This window comes from Telmatherina bonti (genome assembly GCF_933228915.1).
Source record: "Telmatherina bonti genome assembly, chromosome: 6".
Taxonomy (NCBI): Eukaryota; Metazoa; Chordata; class Actinopteri; order Atheriniformes; family Telmatherinidae; genus Telmatherina; species Telmatherina bonti.
The window spans coordinates 34,541,910-34,555,573 of record NC_136624.1 but is presented as its reverse complement, the minus strand read 5'-3'; the positions used below and the strand labels follow the sequence as shown (position 1 = coordinate 34,555,573).

Here is a 13,664-nt window from a genome sequence, read left to right as displayed (position 1 = left end):
CATGATGGGGGATAAATGCCCTTCCCTCCTCCCCCCAAAATGACTCCCTACCTCTTAGCTTTAAGTAGTCCTTTTGTCCATAAGTCTGCTTCTCTCTGGTTTGGCTATCCAGCTCCGGCTCTTTGTAATCCCACTCAGCACATCTGCAAAAATGCTGTTCTGACATTATGAATCTCCTAAGCAAATGTGCTCGAACTATAGAGTTTCAACTGTAAGAGCTTGTGGATATATAGTGAACAGGGAAGTCTCTTCAGAGGAAGCTTGCGTGTACATGATTTCTTCGATAGCAACATGTACACTTAGAGGAAGCACTTAAACACATCTTTGATCTTAATGAAATCTTCCAGATGGAAAATCTTTATGCATTACAGGTGGAAATCCTGAGAACAAAACATCAGAATCTTCAACATAAATCAAACAATGGAGGTCTGGATTCAGAATCATACTCAGAGTTGAAGTGGATCAGATCTGGATCGGGGGATCAGTCAACCCCTGGACAGTCTGTGGTGTGACTGGGCAGCAGTGGGTGGAACAGACATGATGTTCCAGAAGTGCTCGAGTAGATTCAGGTCTGAATGGGCAGACTGGTCCATTGCATCAATGTGTTTATCGTCTAGGAGCTGCTGACACACTCCAGACACATGAGGCTGAGTTGTGCATCAGAAGGAACCCAGATCCCACTGCGGCAGCGTATGAACTGACAACGGATCGGAGGATCTCATCCTGGGGCCCACCACCTGGAGGATCCCTTCCTTGTTTTCATTTTAGCAGTATAGCTCAAATGCAGCTACACAGTGCCTATCCATTCTCTGTACCCACTTAAAAAGTGTTTTTGGTCATTTCTGGTTACAAATCTCAGCCTAACATTTATATATGAATGAGTTTTACATTTAATGTTTAATTTGTGCTAATTTGCCTCCATTGCAAGTCTTTTTAAAGAACAGCGATCACAAATTCTATTTTTCTGATAGAATAACCTTCAGCATTTTGACATTTTCCCAGAACAGGATCTGATGTGTGATCCAGAATATTTAGTCACGTTTTAAACAAGATTAAATCTTTGGGAATTAATAGGCCAAAACTTTGTGAATAACTCTTTCTAATTTTAGAATGCAAATTGGGCAGCAATACGGGCTATGACGATATGCTTTTGTCCCAATTCGATTCTGATTTTTGGGTTCCGATTCAATTTAAATTGCAATTCTCACAATTCTTTGATATTGCTGATTTTGTAGATTTAAAAAAAAAAAAAAAATGTACAAAAATATTTTTTGCTCATCAGTTAGGAAGAAACAACACAGCAGCCAGACCATCATTCTGCTGCTATGATGCCCAAGAAGACAAAAAGATCAATAAAAACAATAAAAATTCCAAAAATTTTAATTGATTATTTTTATTTGGAAAAAAAATTTGAGAAAAATTTATTTTAAAATGGTGACGCAAAGAATCCTGATATTCAATTTTTCAATTTGATTTTCCCACCCCTAGTAGCTATAATAAACAAATTTCACAGCTTTTAAGATATTTTGAAAAAAAGAAAAAGTTTATTAATTTAACAGGCATACAAAACAACAAATCAGTTTTAAACTACCGATACAGATTCAGTGCAATTCCAAAATATACATTTTCAGCAGGGCATGTTAAAGTTATTCACATCAGAAACAGCCATTTAAATAGTTCTGATTATCATTTTTCATATATCATTTGACAATTGTCCTAGCCAGAGGAATATCACATGTGATACCTTCTTGAGGTAAAATTGTACACATCCAATCTTTAAAAAGGTACAAAAAAAAAAAAGCAATACACGGGAAAAAAAATAAATATATTAAATGTACTACAGCACAATACAAACTAAAGTATTTGTAAACCAGTTTGTAAAAGAAAAAAAAATGGTTATACAATTTGGTTGTTGAATTTAATACATTGTTGGTGAAACATTTCCAAACCACACACAGAGTTTTGGTGCGAAAGTGAAGCACGCTGTCAGTTATAACTTTGTAAAATTCAATAAAATGCTTCCTCCTTTGTTAAAGATTTTCCATAACCGAACGCTGCCGCATAAACATGGAGACCAATTAACAAAGGAAAAAGCTACTCCTTTTATCCTCCGCCTTCATGGCAAGAAGTTTGACATTCAATATTTGCTTTTTCAACAATACAGGTAAATTTCATTTGCTCACAGAAAGACCGTTACTATACAGGATTATAGTATTAGCAGGGCACAGCAGTGAAACGACGAGAGCTCAAGAAATCACACTTCCAACAACAAAAAGTACAGATTTAAGTTGCATCTCTTGTGTCTGGAGGATTTTTACATGGTTAGTTAAATACAGCAGAGTTTACCGTTTATTCATAGTTTACCGTCAGCAAACACAACATCAGTAAAGCTAAAATATTTCAGGTTGTGAGCTTTATAGTCTGCCGTCTGTACCGTCTTAGACGTCAAAATGGATTGTTTTAAAGTATGAAATGTAATTCTAGAAAGTGACAACCAAATCGAGAACAATCCGTTTAGTTCAGCGTACAAGCCAACTACTGATATGTTCCATAACTCTTTGGGGTTTCATTTTTCTTCTCATGTGCTACAGGAATGCTGCTACATAGAACAGTGGTGCAACAATACACAGCATAGATACTGACATTCATTTTGAGGCCACATTTTCATTATTTAGCTTAATAATCCTCATTGAAAAGTTTAAAGTGTGACAAAATTTGGCCTCTGTTAGATCTCTTCTAGCTTTCCTATATCATCACACTGGGAGCTTTTTTTTCCCCACTTTAAAAGAAAAATCTTGTGTCAGGACAAAACATCCTCTTAAAACTCAGGGGCTTCCTCAGTCTTTTGCAAAAGCAAAGTCCTTTTCCTAGATTAGTATGTTAGTACGGGAAACTGCTATGGGCTGACTCTGGTGGGAGTAAAACACACACTGCTGCCATCAGAAATGTAACGAACGCTGTGTTAGAATCAACATTTAGCACTGATAGAATGTCAAGATTGTAAGGTACCTTAAATATGCTCTTTATAAAGCGAGATACTTGTACATCATTCAGTAATTGTGCCATTTCTCGAATGAGATTTAAAATGCACTCAAGGTTTCATTCATCACCCAATCACACAGCAAGATTATAAGCCTTTAAGACATAGTGGATGACAGGAATTTTTCTTTTTACAGCATACTCAATGTTTAGGTTATACAGTAACTGCCATTAACAAAAGATGGCATACTGTGGCCATCTTCTCAAAGAAAGACAAAAGATCTGATTTCACATAATCAAGCACAGCATTCACAGGTAAGTTTCATCATACCACACCCTCAGCTTTCAGGAGCCTGATCGAAAATATTTGCTCAAGAAATCAAACTGATGTAGATTAAGGAGTCTCGTTGTCTGTCATCTTCAGTTTGCTCAAGTTGCATGTTTTATAACAGCCTATGGAAATTCACAGAAGAGAGGGGAGGAGTGTAGAGCATTTGTGAATGTGTGTGTGTGTCTGTGCTTTAAAAGTGAGCAGTCAGGGGGTGTCGCAAATTAAAGGGTAATTCAACACTCAACTGCAAGAACCGAAAACTTGGGAGCATGTCTGCTTCATGGTCACACCCCGTCAATGATGTCACAGCAGGTGTTCTGCATCATCCGTCAAAAGTAAAACCCCTGCAGTGACGTCACTGTTTGGGGTCTGGCCAAAAGTTCAGAATCCTCTGACGTTTAGGCCCACCCAGAGGAGTGAAACAGAGCTTACCTGTCGTATGTGTTGCAGTGCTAAATTACCCTTCAATGCTCCTCTTTTCAGTCACATCCCAGCATTGTTTGTACATGTTTTAGCTCCACCACTTGAAGATCAGCCTCCAGGTGCTCTTCCACTGTCCGTTTCCCTCTCTACCTAATGCATTCCTCCTCTGATGGGCTTTCTGATTCTTCGTTCTCACTGTCCTCTAGTTCAGGAAGATCTCCCCACAGGAGCAGATTCAGACCTGTGGACATATGCAGACAGGCCTTATGAGCAAAAACATATTGGGTAAGAACTTCACAATTGCAGTTTATACGGGAAAAAAACAGTAGAGTACACTGACCTGTCGCATCAAGTCTATTCAGCGTGGATACAGCGTCACTATTGAACATCCAGAAATGTCCGTTGTTACAGGAGAGCAAGCAAGGTTTACAGGGGGCTACCACATGATAACCCACAACATTGCCACTGGAAGTGGGAGGGGGGGAGAGAATAAAGAAGAAACCCGAGTCAGCACTTTGGTGGGGGCACTTTGGAAAAGTGCTCAGTCAGCAAGTGGTTATCTATTATCTAACAGGTGTTTGTTTTTACCCTGTGTACAACAGCAACAAAAGCCTGGGAATACAAAAGAGGCTCTAAAAATCCCTACAGTAGCATCAAGTTGTGCTCCAACTTCTAAACCGAAATAAAAGCCAAATGACAAAAACACTGAGGCAATTACCCGAGTAATTCTGAGAGAAAACTGCTTTTATTTATTTTTTATTTTTTAAGTTTCTTAGAATAATCAAATATTTGCAACTTCAGTTTTCAATGGGATGATCATCTTTCCCTAGTTTTGCATAATTCAAACTAAAAAATAAATTTAAATATAAAGTACTGAATAAAACAAGTATCATGCAACTGTACAGAGAAAAATCACTGCAGCAGCTTTTTTTTCCGCAAAGGAAAATAATGGATGTGTTTGTATTACTTTGTTGCTGCCAGAAGCCTCCCAGGGGTTTACTTACCATTTCAGACATGCAATGTCTCTCAGTTTGCATTTGCAGCTTTCAGTAGAGTAGCAGCTGGCCACAAAGTCAACAGTTCTTGGGGAGGGTGCGTTCAAAGAAGGGGGGGAAAAACACAGGAATAAAAAAAAAAAAAACTAAAATAATACTTTATAGTAATTAGAATTTTATTAAACAAACTGAATAATTATGGTTTGTGTGTTCATTTCTTTTCTCTCTCTCTTTTTAGTAGAGTTTAGCAAGTTCTCTGTTCAGCATGAAAACAATAACAACAACATAAACAAAGGCTAGCAGCCTCGCTAACACAGCTAGCACCTACCTGTTTGGAGGTATATCAGTCGAAAACAGCTCAACTTCGGTGTCTGCAAGCAGCACTGCCTTCATGCCTCTGGTGCAGAGAAGACTCTCACAAAATATGCAATTCACCTGAGTAACGCACTTGTTTTTAAAATTGGCGTTAGATGTAGACATCTCGGTTTAGCTCAAATGGACGAGACTTTCTCTGGTTTTCTGCCCACAGGCAGCAAATGGAGCACAAAACGATAAACAGGTAGTTATGTTGCGCTCTATTCGTCCAGCTTGGTTAAACTAGTATCGATTTAAGGAAACTTTACGTGCAGCAGCTCTAACGTCCTTGCGCAAACGCTAGCTTTCTCCAAGGGGCAAAACGGAAGGCAGCTAAGGTTAGCTTGTGGGAACAGACGCCCCGAAATTCCGTGATGTAATGTATGTAAAGAAACTGGCAGGCTATATTACTGTGGAATGCACGACATCGATGAATAACTAGTCCGTTTCACTAAGCATCCATACGTATGCGGTTAACAGCTAACTGAATAGCTGTCAGCTTTGTTTACAACTTCCTGGTATTAAACTGCACTTCCTGACACTATCTTTAAAAGACCCCACATCCGATTCTGATTGGACACGGAGCTGTAGCGTAAACGAAGCCATTGGACGCTTTGCTTCAAATTCTCAATGTGATTGGTTAAAAATTTGAGTCAGGTACCGCCGTCCACATGAATAATTGGTCTATTTGGACGTCGTTTAAATAAATTTTCACCAATCGTAGTGTAGAAAGTAGTTTCCAAAGGCGGGCCTGTTGTAAAAAAAAAAAAAAAAGTTTTAAATATATTTAGAAGATTTTGCATTTTAAATGCACGTTAAAATAAAATTGTGTTTTCTTTTATTATTTGTTGGCCTATTTTCAAGTGTAAAAAAAAGGGTTACCAATCTATTAAATTAACTGCTAAAGCGTAGCAATTTCCTCTCCGGGATGAATAAAGTATATTTAATTAACTTATTCATAAACGAATAAAAACAGCCAACAAATACTGTTAGCAGTAGCAGTTCAGGGTCGTTTTTTTTTTTGTTGTTTTTTTTTGGGGGGGGGGGGGGGGGGGGGGGGTAATTGGTGATTTAGCAATTATTTTAATTTTTGTGAGTTTTGCAGGTAGTTTAAATAGCCTAAGCACGGACAAACATGCACATCCAGTCATCCGTTATAACTTTATTTATTAGATATTGAAGTAACCTTATTGTTTCACTACTACCTCAATTATACGGGCTCAAGTTATCTATAAATAACTGAAATAGTGTAGACAAATACGACATCCTTAAGTGTCTGGTGCCGCGTTCTTTCTCCTTTTGTTTTTCGTTTCTTTTATTGTTACTAGTTTTAATTATTGACGCGGTCAAACATTACACACGCTTCAGATTATGTGACATACACTTTGTGTTTGCAGGTTTGTGTACCCAAATGAACACCATCCGCTTCCATGCCTGTCCTGTCCTGCGCACTGGGGACTGACTTGCCTCCATCCACTCCATCACCACTTGGTTTGCTCTCTCACTTCAGGAGGGGGAAGAAGAGAACAGTTTAGTTTAGACGGACTGACGGGCAGCAAAGCAAAGAGAAAGAGACTCGCGGAGCGTTTCTTTTCCCCCCGCAAACTCAAATTAACTTTTTTTTTTTTTTTTTTAAAGAGGGCTGCTCACAAGCTGTGTTTGTGTTTTTTCTTAAGAAGGGAATGACTCTCCTTTCACTTGAAGTTGTTTGCCCCATAACCGGTTATGAGGAGTCGTTGAGGCGGATACAGCAACAGCAGCAGCGCCAAACTCACAATGCGCCCTGAGTGAGCAGACCCACGGAGACAATACAGACCCACGGGCACGCTGAGGAACCGCAATCTCTCATCTCACCTCTCATTTTCTCCTCAAAGCCGATTCAAGGGTGGCATTTCCTTTCATCCACGACTGATTTATTGAACAGCTGAGAGGAAAAAAGAATTGACTTCACAGCGAGGACGAGTGGTTGGATCTCCAAACTTAGCCATGACGTCTCCAGCGAAATTCCGAAAGGAAAAGGAGATCGTGGCCGAATATGAAACTCAAGTTAAAGGTAAAACTTTTCGGATGGCATTCAGATGTTAAAAGACGAGGCGATGCAGTGTTAAATCTGTGTTTCCTTACTGTGTGGTGTGTTTTCTGAGATTTAGGTGATTGCATTCCTCCCCCTTCTTCCTCCTTTCCAGTAAGCCTCACCTCTCCTCTCAGGGTTTGGTTTGGCTTTGTATTAAAGGTCCGCATTAATTGCCCATTAATGTGGACTTGGCAGGTCACTTATATTGAAACAAATCAAATCATGGATAAGGACAACGTGATGTGTTTAAGCGCGTGAACGCCACGGCAGCGTAATGATGGCAAACAAAAGGCAGGGGGGAGAAAAAAACGCGCAAAAAAAAATAAAGCGGTGTTATCCAGATGTGGCCTCAGTGGTCTTTAAAAAAAAAAGCGTAGGTGGAGGTGATGTTGTGTAGACTACCTGGGAAAGCTGGGGTTTCGACATTGAGCAGGACAGGGCGTTTTCTTTCCGTCTCTGTCTCCTGTCTGTCTGCTGCTCGTTTGCGCTTTCTCTCGCTCGAGTGTGAAACGCAGATTGCAAATAAATGATCAATTTGTATAAAGGCTTGCTCATTGATCCGACTTTATAGGGGGGCTGCAAGGGCAAAGGAGACCAACCCGAGTTTGGGAGGGGGGTGAGCAGATTGTAGTTGTTAGATAGGGGCGTTCAGATGTTAACTGTTTGCTGGCTGATTGGTGTGAGTGGATTTTTCTGTCTCCAGGCAGGTATAGTGGATTCATTATTTGGAGGAGTGACCTGAGTGCTTATCAGATCTCTGTGTTAATCTGGTTCATATATATATAGCAGCAGAAGAGGGGGTGCAAGCAGAGAGACCAGAAGAGGGAGATCGAAAATATTATCCTCCAACTGAACTGCATGCTTGATCTACTGCTGCAGAGGCAGATCACTTGATAAGATGGGCCACTGCCTCATCAATCCTTCACACTTTCATTAAGGAGCATTTTTTATTCTCTTTTTTTATATCATATCAAAGAATGACTTTGTCTGCACCGAATCAGTCAAGGGGAAAAAAAGTGAGAGACTTATAAATGGTTGTTCTGTCAAACTGGAACTTCGGCTGTTCACATACAGATGAGTTAAGAAACTAGTGGTGTGATTGATGAAGTTACGATCCACTGAAGTGAAACGGCCTCAACAAGTATGTGGACCCACTTTACTGGTACGACTGAGCTGCTTTGGGATCTGAGCTCCATATGAATTACCCATCAAACCTTTCCTCCTCAGGGAGGCATTCGAATGTGAAATGTTCCCCTAATCTGTAAAGTATTTCCTTTTAATTGAACCCTTTCAGGATGGCGCTTTGATTTGATGGAGAATTCCTCCTGTGTCCTTCATCCCACCTCCTATTGAGCTCCTCTGCTTGTTTGCATGGCCATTTGAAAACTCCTATGGTTTTCACCACAGTGACATTAGTCTTATTGTCTATCTCCTTTTACACTGCTATTTATGCCAGGCAGCCCGTGTGAAGGCGCTCTATCGGTGCTGCATTGTGAGGGCTGTCTGCCATGTTTGTCAGACTGTGGACTTAATGTTTGTCCATCGACCTCTGCATTGATTTCTTCTGTCAGTTACTCCACTGCTCCCCAGTGAACAGCAATATCGTGCTGCTGCCTCTTCTCTCCACACTTTGACTGCACATTTTTCACGTGCCATCTTCATTTTCTGGTTCATTGCTGGAATGTAAACCTGAGTATCCACCTTGTTGTTTTAGGAGTGTTTGTTCCTCCTGATGATGTATGTCTTGTGTGATATATCCAGTCGGCACTTTTCCAGGAGACAGTTTCTCCTAATCCTGTCTGTTGCTCTTTCAGCTTCTATAATAGAGGGTACGAAACAGCAACGCAAAAAGCAGGCAATCATCACATTTCTCTTCTAAACCTTTAAAAATTCTACTCTTCTTTTTCGGTCTCGCTAGCTGAGGGAGACTCGTGCACATACCTGCCTCTCTTTGCTATAATTAGACAGCAAAAGTAGACTTTGCATGCTGCAGTCATACACTGCAGCATCGTGGGGGAAATAAATGTAAGTCCTCCATGAATAACAGTCGTAGAACTCTGCAGCAGGAGTGGGAGATGCACTAACATGCACATATTCACGCTGATAGGCCTCATGGTGCAAATCAAGCATCTGGTGGGTGTGTTTAAAGTATTTAAAAGCCTTCTTTAGAAGTCTTGTTATAATTTATCAGTCAGATGCAACACTGTACCACTCAAAAGAATATTTACACATACATGGCAATGCATCAATTGCTCATAATGTACTGTACCATCTAAACAGAAGGACAATGGTATAAAAAAACTGATTTATTTTATTTAACTCAACATGATCTGTTATGTTGCATCAGGCTTCTGTGTTCTTTTGATTCTTAACTGTGTGTTTTATGAAGTAAAATAAACTACAAATATATCGCGACATCTGCTAGCTGAGAAGCAGTGCTTTGCTTTTTATTTTTTCATACACACTCATGTTTTATTACTCACATCTTTTCCCAGTCTGTTGGTTCACACAGGCAGAATGCTGATATGGGATTCTGGCTGATGCAAGGACTGTTCCTACCTAATTGGGAAGAAGATGTTCATGAGAGTTTGCACATTTGCCTGCAGAGAAATGCACACTAAGGTGAAAGCAAAGAGGAACATGGCACATTTAGGGAGGCATCTTGCTGATGCAAATGGTTTTCGAGTGATAGCCAGTAGTAGATGTAACTATTAGGGGTGGGAAAATCGAAGCGAAAAATCAAAAATCGGGATTTTTTTTTTGCTTCACAATTTTAAAATCGATTTTTTTTTTTTGTTAAAAAATCAATTTTTTTCAAATAAATAAATATAATCCATCACAAAATTTTGGTCATTTTTATTGTTTTATTGATCTTTTTACTTGTCATTTTGGGCATTATAGCAGCAAAATGATGATCTGGCTACTGTGTTGTTTTTCCCAATTGAAATCAAGAAAAATGAAGAGAAAGAAAAAAAAGTTTTTTATGCATTTTTTTGCTTTTAATCTACAAAAATTAGCAATATCGAAGAATTGTGAGAATCACAATTTAAATCAAATTGACACCCAAAAACTCTGAATCGAATCGAGACAAAAGCATATCGTCACAGCCCAAGTAACTATTCATAGTGACATCAAATGAAGTGTGGTGTAGTTAGCGGCTAACCAGTCTGGCTAGTGATGTGTTTGATATGTAGAGTTCAGAGGGCAGGACACACCATGGTGATGATCATCCAGGGTAATAAATACTATCACACTCACGCTCACTGAACTAAAATCGTCTCTCTTGTGTTTAAACTTTAATCACATTGGGAGCCCTGAATAAAGCTATGTCCCTTACGCCATGTGAAATGCTCAAAATGCTGACAGTATAAGTGCCCTGTGGACTTGTTGTCTACTTTAAAATATCCCCACACAGCAGACACATCGGTATGGTAACATGGAGCTGCCATGTTAGTGACAGACAGCAGACACTGGAGATCAGATTTACTTATTGATCCTGATGCTGATCAGTGAGAAGAAAAGAAAAAACTCAATCGAGCCCTAATTTTATACTTGAGATTAGCTCAGGACATCCCTAATTCCCTGCAAATTGTATCTCAAGCGTGCTGAAAGGTAGATAAAGGATAGTTACAGTCATCAGACATGCATTTAGACAAATGCTACAAAGCAAAACACAAAGTAACGTGGAAGTCCCCCTAAAAGCACTCTGGTCTAATGGCTATCACTCTCTTTCCACTCAGCAAACTTCCCACATTATTTCAGTGCTTTAATTCAAGCCTTGGGAAACATTTTAGTGGAAAACCAGGAAGTGGTGAGTCTTTTTCTGGTTCTCTTTGACTCAGCACCTCGGTATCTGCTCATGTTTTACACATCTGCGATTATTCAGCAGTGTGTGTGCCTTTGTTGCCTCCGACAATGTGTATTGATTACGGTGCTTTGGGAAATGCAGAACATTCGTCTGTGAATGGCCGTGTTGTCTGGCGTCGCGCTGAATAACCGTTGACTTTTATGTCAGAAAGTAGCGTGCACGGACAGATTCTCCAAAGAGGCTAAAGACTGTTATGACTTTCCAGACTCATTCAGCTGTGCAGATATGATGTTGATCTGTGTTCCTGAGGAGAGAAGAGTGCCTTTGGCAGTTAGGTGAAACTGTGGCTGCCTACGTGTACATTACTAAGCGCCGTGTTTACAAGGCAGCTAAAGAAACGTATGATTTAGGATAAATGGCTGCTTTCACTCGTACACAATAGGAAAAGTCAAGTGGTGACGCTTCACAGGATTGTGCCTTTGTTTTCAGTGAAGCTCGAGGCTTGACCAATCATTTTCATTGAGTGCATAAACCGTTGATTTTCCTTTACAATTAGTTTCCCCTTTTTTTTTTTTAGCACAGGGATTCGAGATATTGTGAAATATTCCGAGCTATTAACTGTAATACATTAAAATGGCAAAGAAATAACAAGGAAGTGAAACTGTACACAACCTTGTTGTTGCTGAAACACTCCCTGCATGTCAGCTGTGTTTGTGAGATGCTTATCAATTAAGATCCAATTTAGTTTTTTTTATTTAGTGGTGTAATTGGCACTTTTAACTTGTGTGTGCAAAAGTGTGTGTGTGTGTGTGTGTGTGTGTGAGTATCAGTGCGATTAGGCAGGGGTCCTGGTTGTTAGAGCTGTGCTCTGCGCTGAATGAAAATGCTGACCGAGCTCAAAATAATCTCACAGGAAGGATGTTTGTGTGAAACTGGAACACACATGGATCATACAGGAGTGTGTGAAGCTTCCTGTTTAGATCTACAGCTTTGTGTTGGGTCAAAAAAAATCAACTGCTTCCCACGTAACACACATCCACACAGGGTAACCGTGTGTGTGTGTGAAATTTTTGTTATTGGTTTTGCAGTTAAACCACATCTCAGAGTACCTAAGCACAGATGGACATTTAATTATTCCTGTTTTTTTTTTTTTTTAAAGTCCTCTTGTCACTTTTGTCACGATGGAACCAGGTGTTCCAAACCAGGTGTCTCACCATCCTTTGAGTTTTGTGTGCGCGCTCAGTTAGTCGCTTTGTGCTGTGTCAGCATCACACACGGCGTGGCTGAAAATGCTCATTGATTTTCTGTTGCCTTTGTGTGTTTGCTTCTTATTCTTTACCGTTCAATAAGCCAGTGTATTGCAGCACCTGAGAGAAAACATGCAGCTCTAAATCTGCTATGTCTAGAAGTGCTGAGTTAGCCTACACACACACACACACACACACACACACACACACACACACACACGCACGTATACACAGAGCTGCACTTTTCAAGTCTGCGGCATTGTTAATGCAGTTTGATTGAGACTTCTCGTCCATCTCTGCCCGCCCTCCTACGTTCAGGATATAGTTGACTGCTAGGAGATAATGGAGGAATGGCAGCTATCACCATGTTATATGGATGAGCTGGTGCAGGCGTACAGCTGCTATCAGATTGAGGACCTGACTGCTTATTTCTGTGTGACAAAAAATAAATTAATAACCAGGAAAGTAAGTGGAGGAAAAAAAAAAATGTGCAGAGAAGATGTGCCAAGTGGGTAAGGTCAGAGTTCATCCGCTAAATGACCGCTGTACATGGGCGCCAGATGTTCCAGATGCTGCTGTTGGGCAACAGATGTTTTGGCTGCCCTGGTTGGGTTATCTTTACACTCTGGCTTCCACCCACAAGCGAGCTGCACTGCTGTCAGTTGGGATTGGTTGAAATCTCCCCTCCTTTTTTTTTTTTTTTTCCAAGTGCTCAGACTTTGATGTAGAATAAGTGTGTTTAGGGGCACCCGCGGGAGCCCGCTGTGTAGAAACAGTTAATGAGTTGCCGCATGCACTTGCATTTTGAAACTCCATGAAATGAAAGTCACACACAAACAAACACCCCTGCAGCCTGGTGGACTTTGTTTTTTACCTGCTGCTGTGGGTTTTTGCATAATGTCAACTGTCATATTCCCCGCAGACAGTTGAGTTTTGTGAGGCGATGAAGATTAACGGTGTTGTGGTGGAAATGTCCCTGCATGCCTGTGTTTGTATTTGTGCTGCTGTGGTCAGCATGGTTAAAATCTTGTCCTTAATTTGATTTCATTTTATATATTTTTGAATAGATTTTATTGATTATGCATTGATTATTTATCTTTAGGAACAATGCTTCTTGGCTATAAATGTTATACTACTGGAAAGCTTCTTTGTTTCTGTTTAAATGATGCCACATTTTCAAAGGGGTGCTATTATGGTATTTCAAGTTTTCTGAGCTTTCTACAGTGTTAGTGTTGAATCCTCATCAGACATTTGAACAGCACTGTTTTTTCATCACCTAAACACATGTTTGAGTTTGAGTTCCAGCACTCTCTCCTTTCGGTTTCCATGGTGACGAAAAACGCGTCGTTTAAGAGAGTTTTTTCTACTTGGAAATCCTTGTGACGTCCCGGGGGATAAGGTTCGGTGATTGGTTACCTTCTACTGGTTAACAAGGGCATGTACAAATACATCA

The 13,664-nt window shown here is 40.0% G+C and overlaps 2 protein-coding genes across 3 annotated transcripts in view; one reads left to right on the top strand and one right to left on the bottom strand.

Annotated features, from left to right (window-relative positions):
* Positions 1–1,597: 1,597 nt before the first annotated feature.
* Positions 1,598–5,340, bottom strand: LOC306757437 (protein FAM72A). The gene is made up of 4 exons (XM_079242486.1): positions 5,057–5,340; positions 4,738–4,815; positions 4,074–4,198; positions 1,598–3,974 (listed from the first exon to the last, which is right to left on the bottom strand). Exons 1-4 carry the CDS (start codon positions 5,206–5,208, stop codon positions 3,880–3,882), a joined length of 450 nt encoding a protein of 149 aa, XP_079098612.1. The 5' UTR covers positions 5,209–5,340; the 3' UTR covers positions 1,598–3,879.
* Positions 5,341–6,769: 1,429 nt separating this feature from the next.
* The window catches only part of srgap2 (SLIT-ROBO Rho GTPase activating protein 2), a 59,442-nt gene continuing 52,547 nt past the window's right edge, over positions 6,770–13,664 (top strand). For both annotated transcript variants that reach the window (XM_079242560.1, XM_079242559.1), the window contains exon 1: positions 6,770–7,135. In XM_079242560.1, coding sequence (XP_079098686.1) covers positions 7,069–7,135 — 67 coding nt within the window. In that variant the 5' untranslated portion in view covers positions 6,770–7,068. The remainder of the gene's footprint in view (positions 7,136–13,664) is intronic.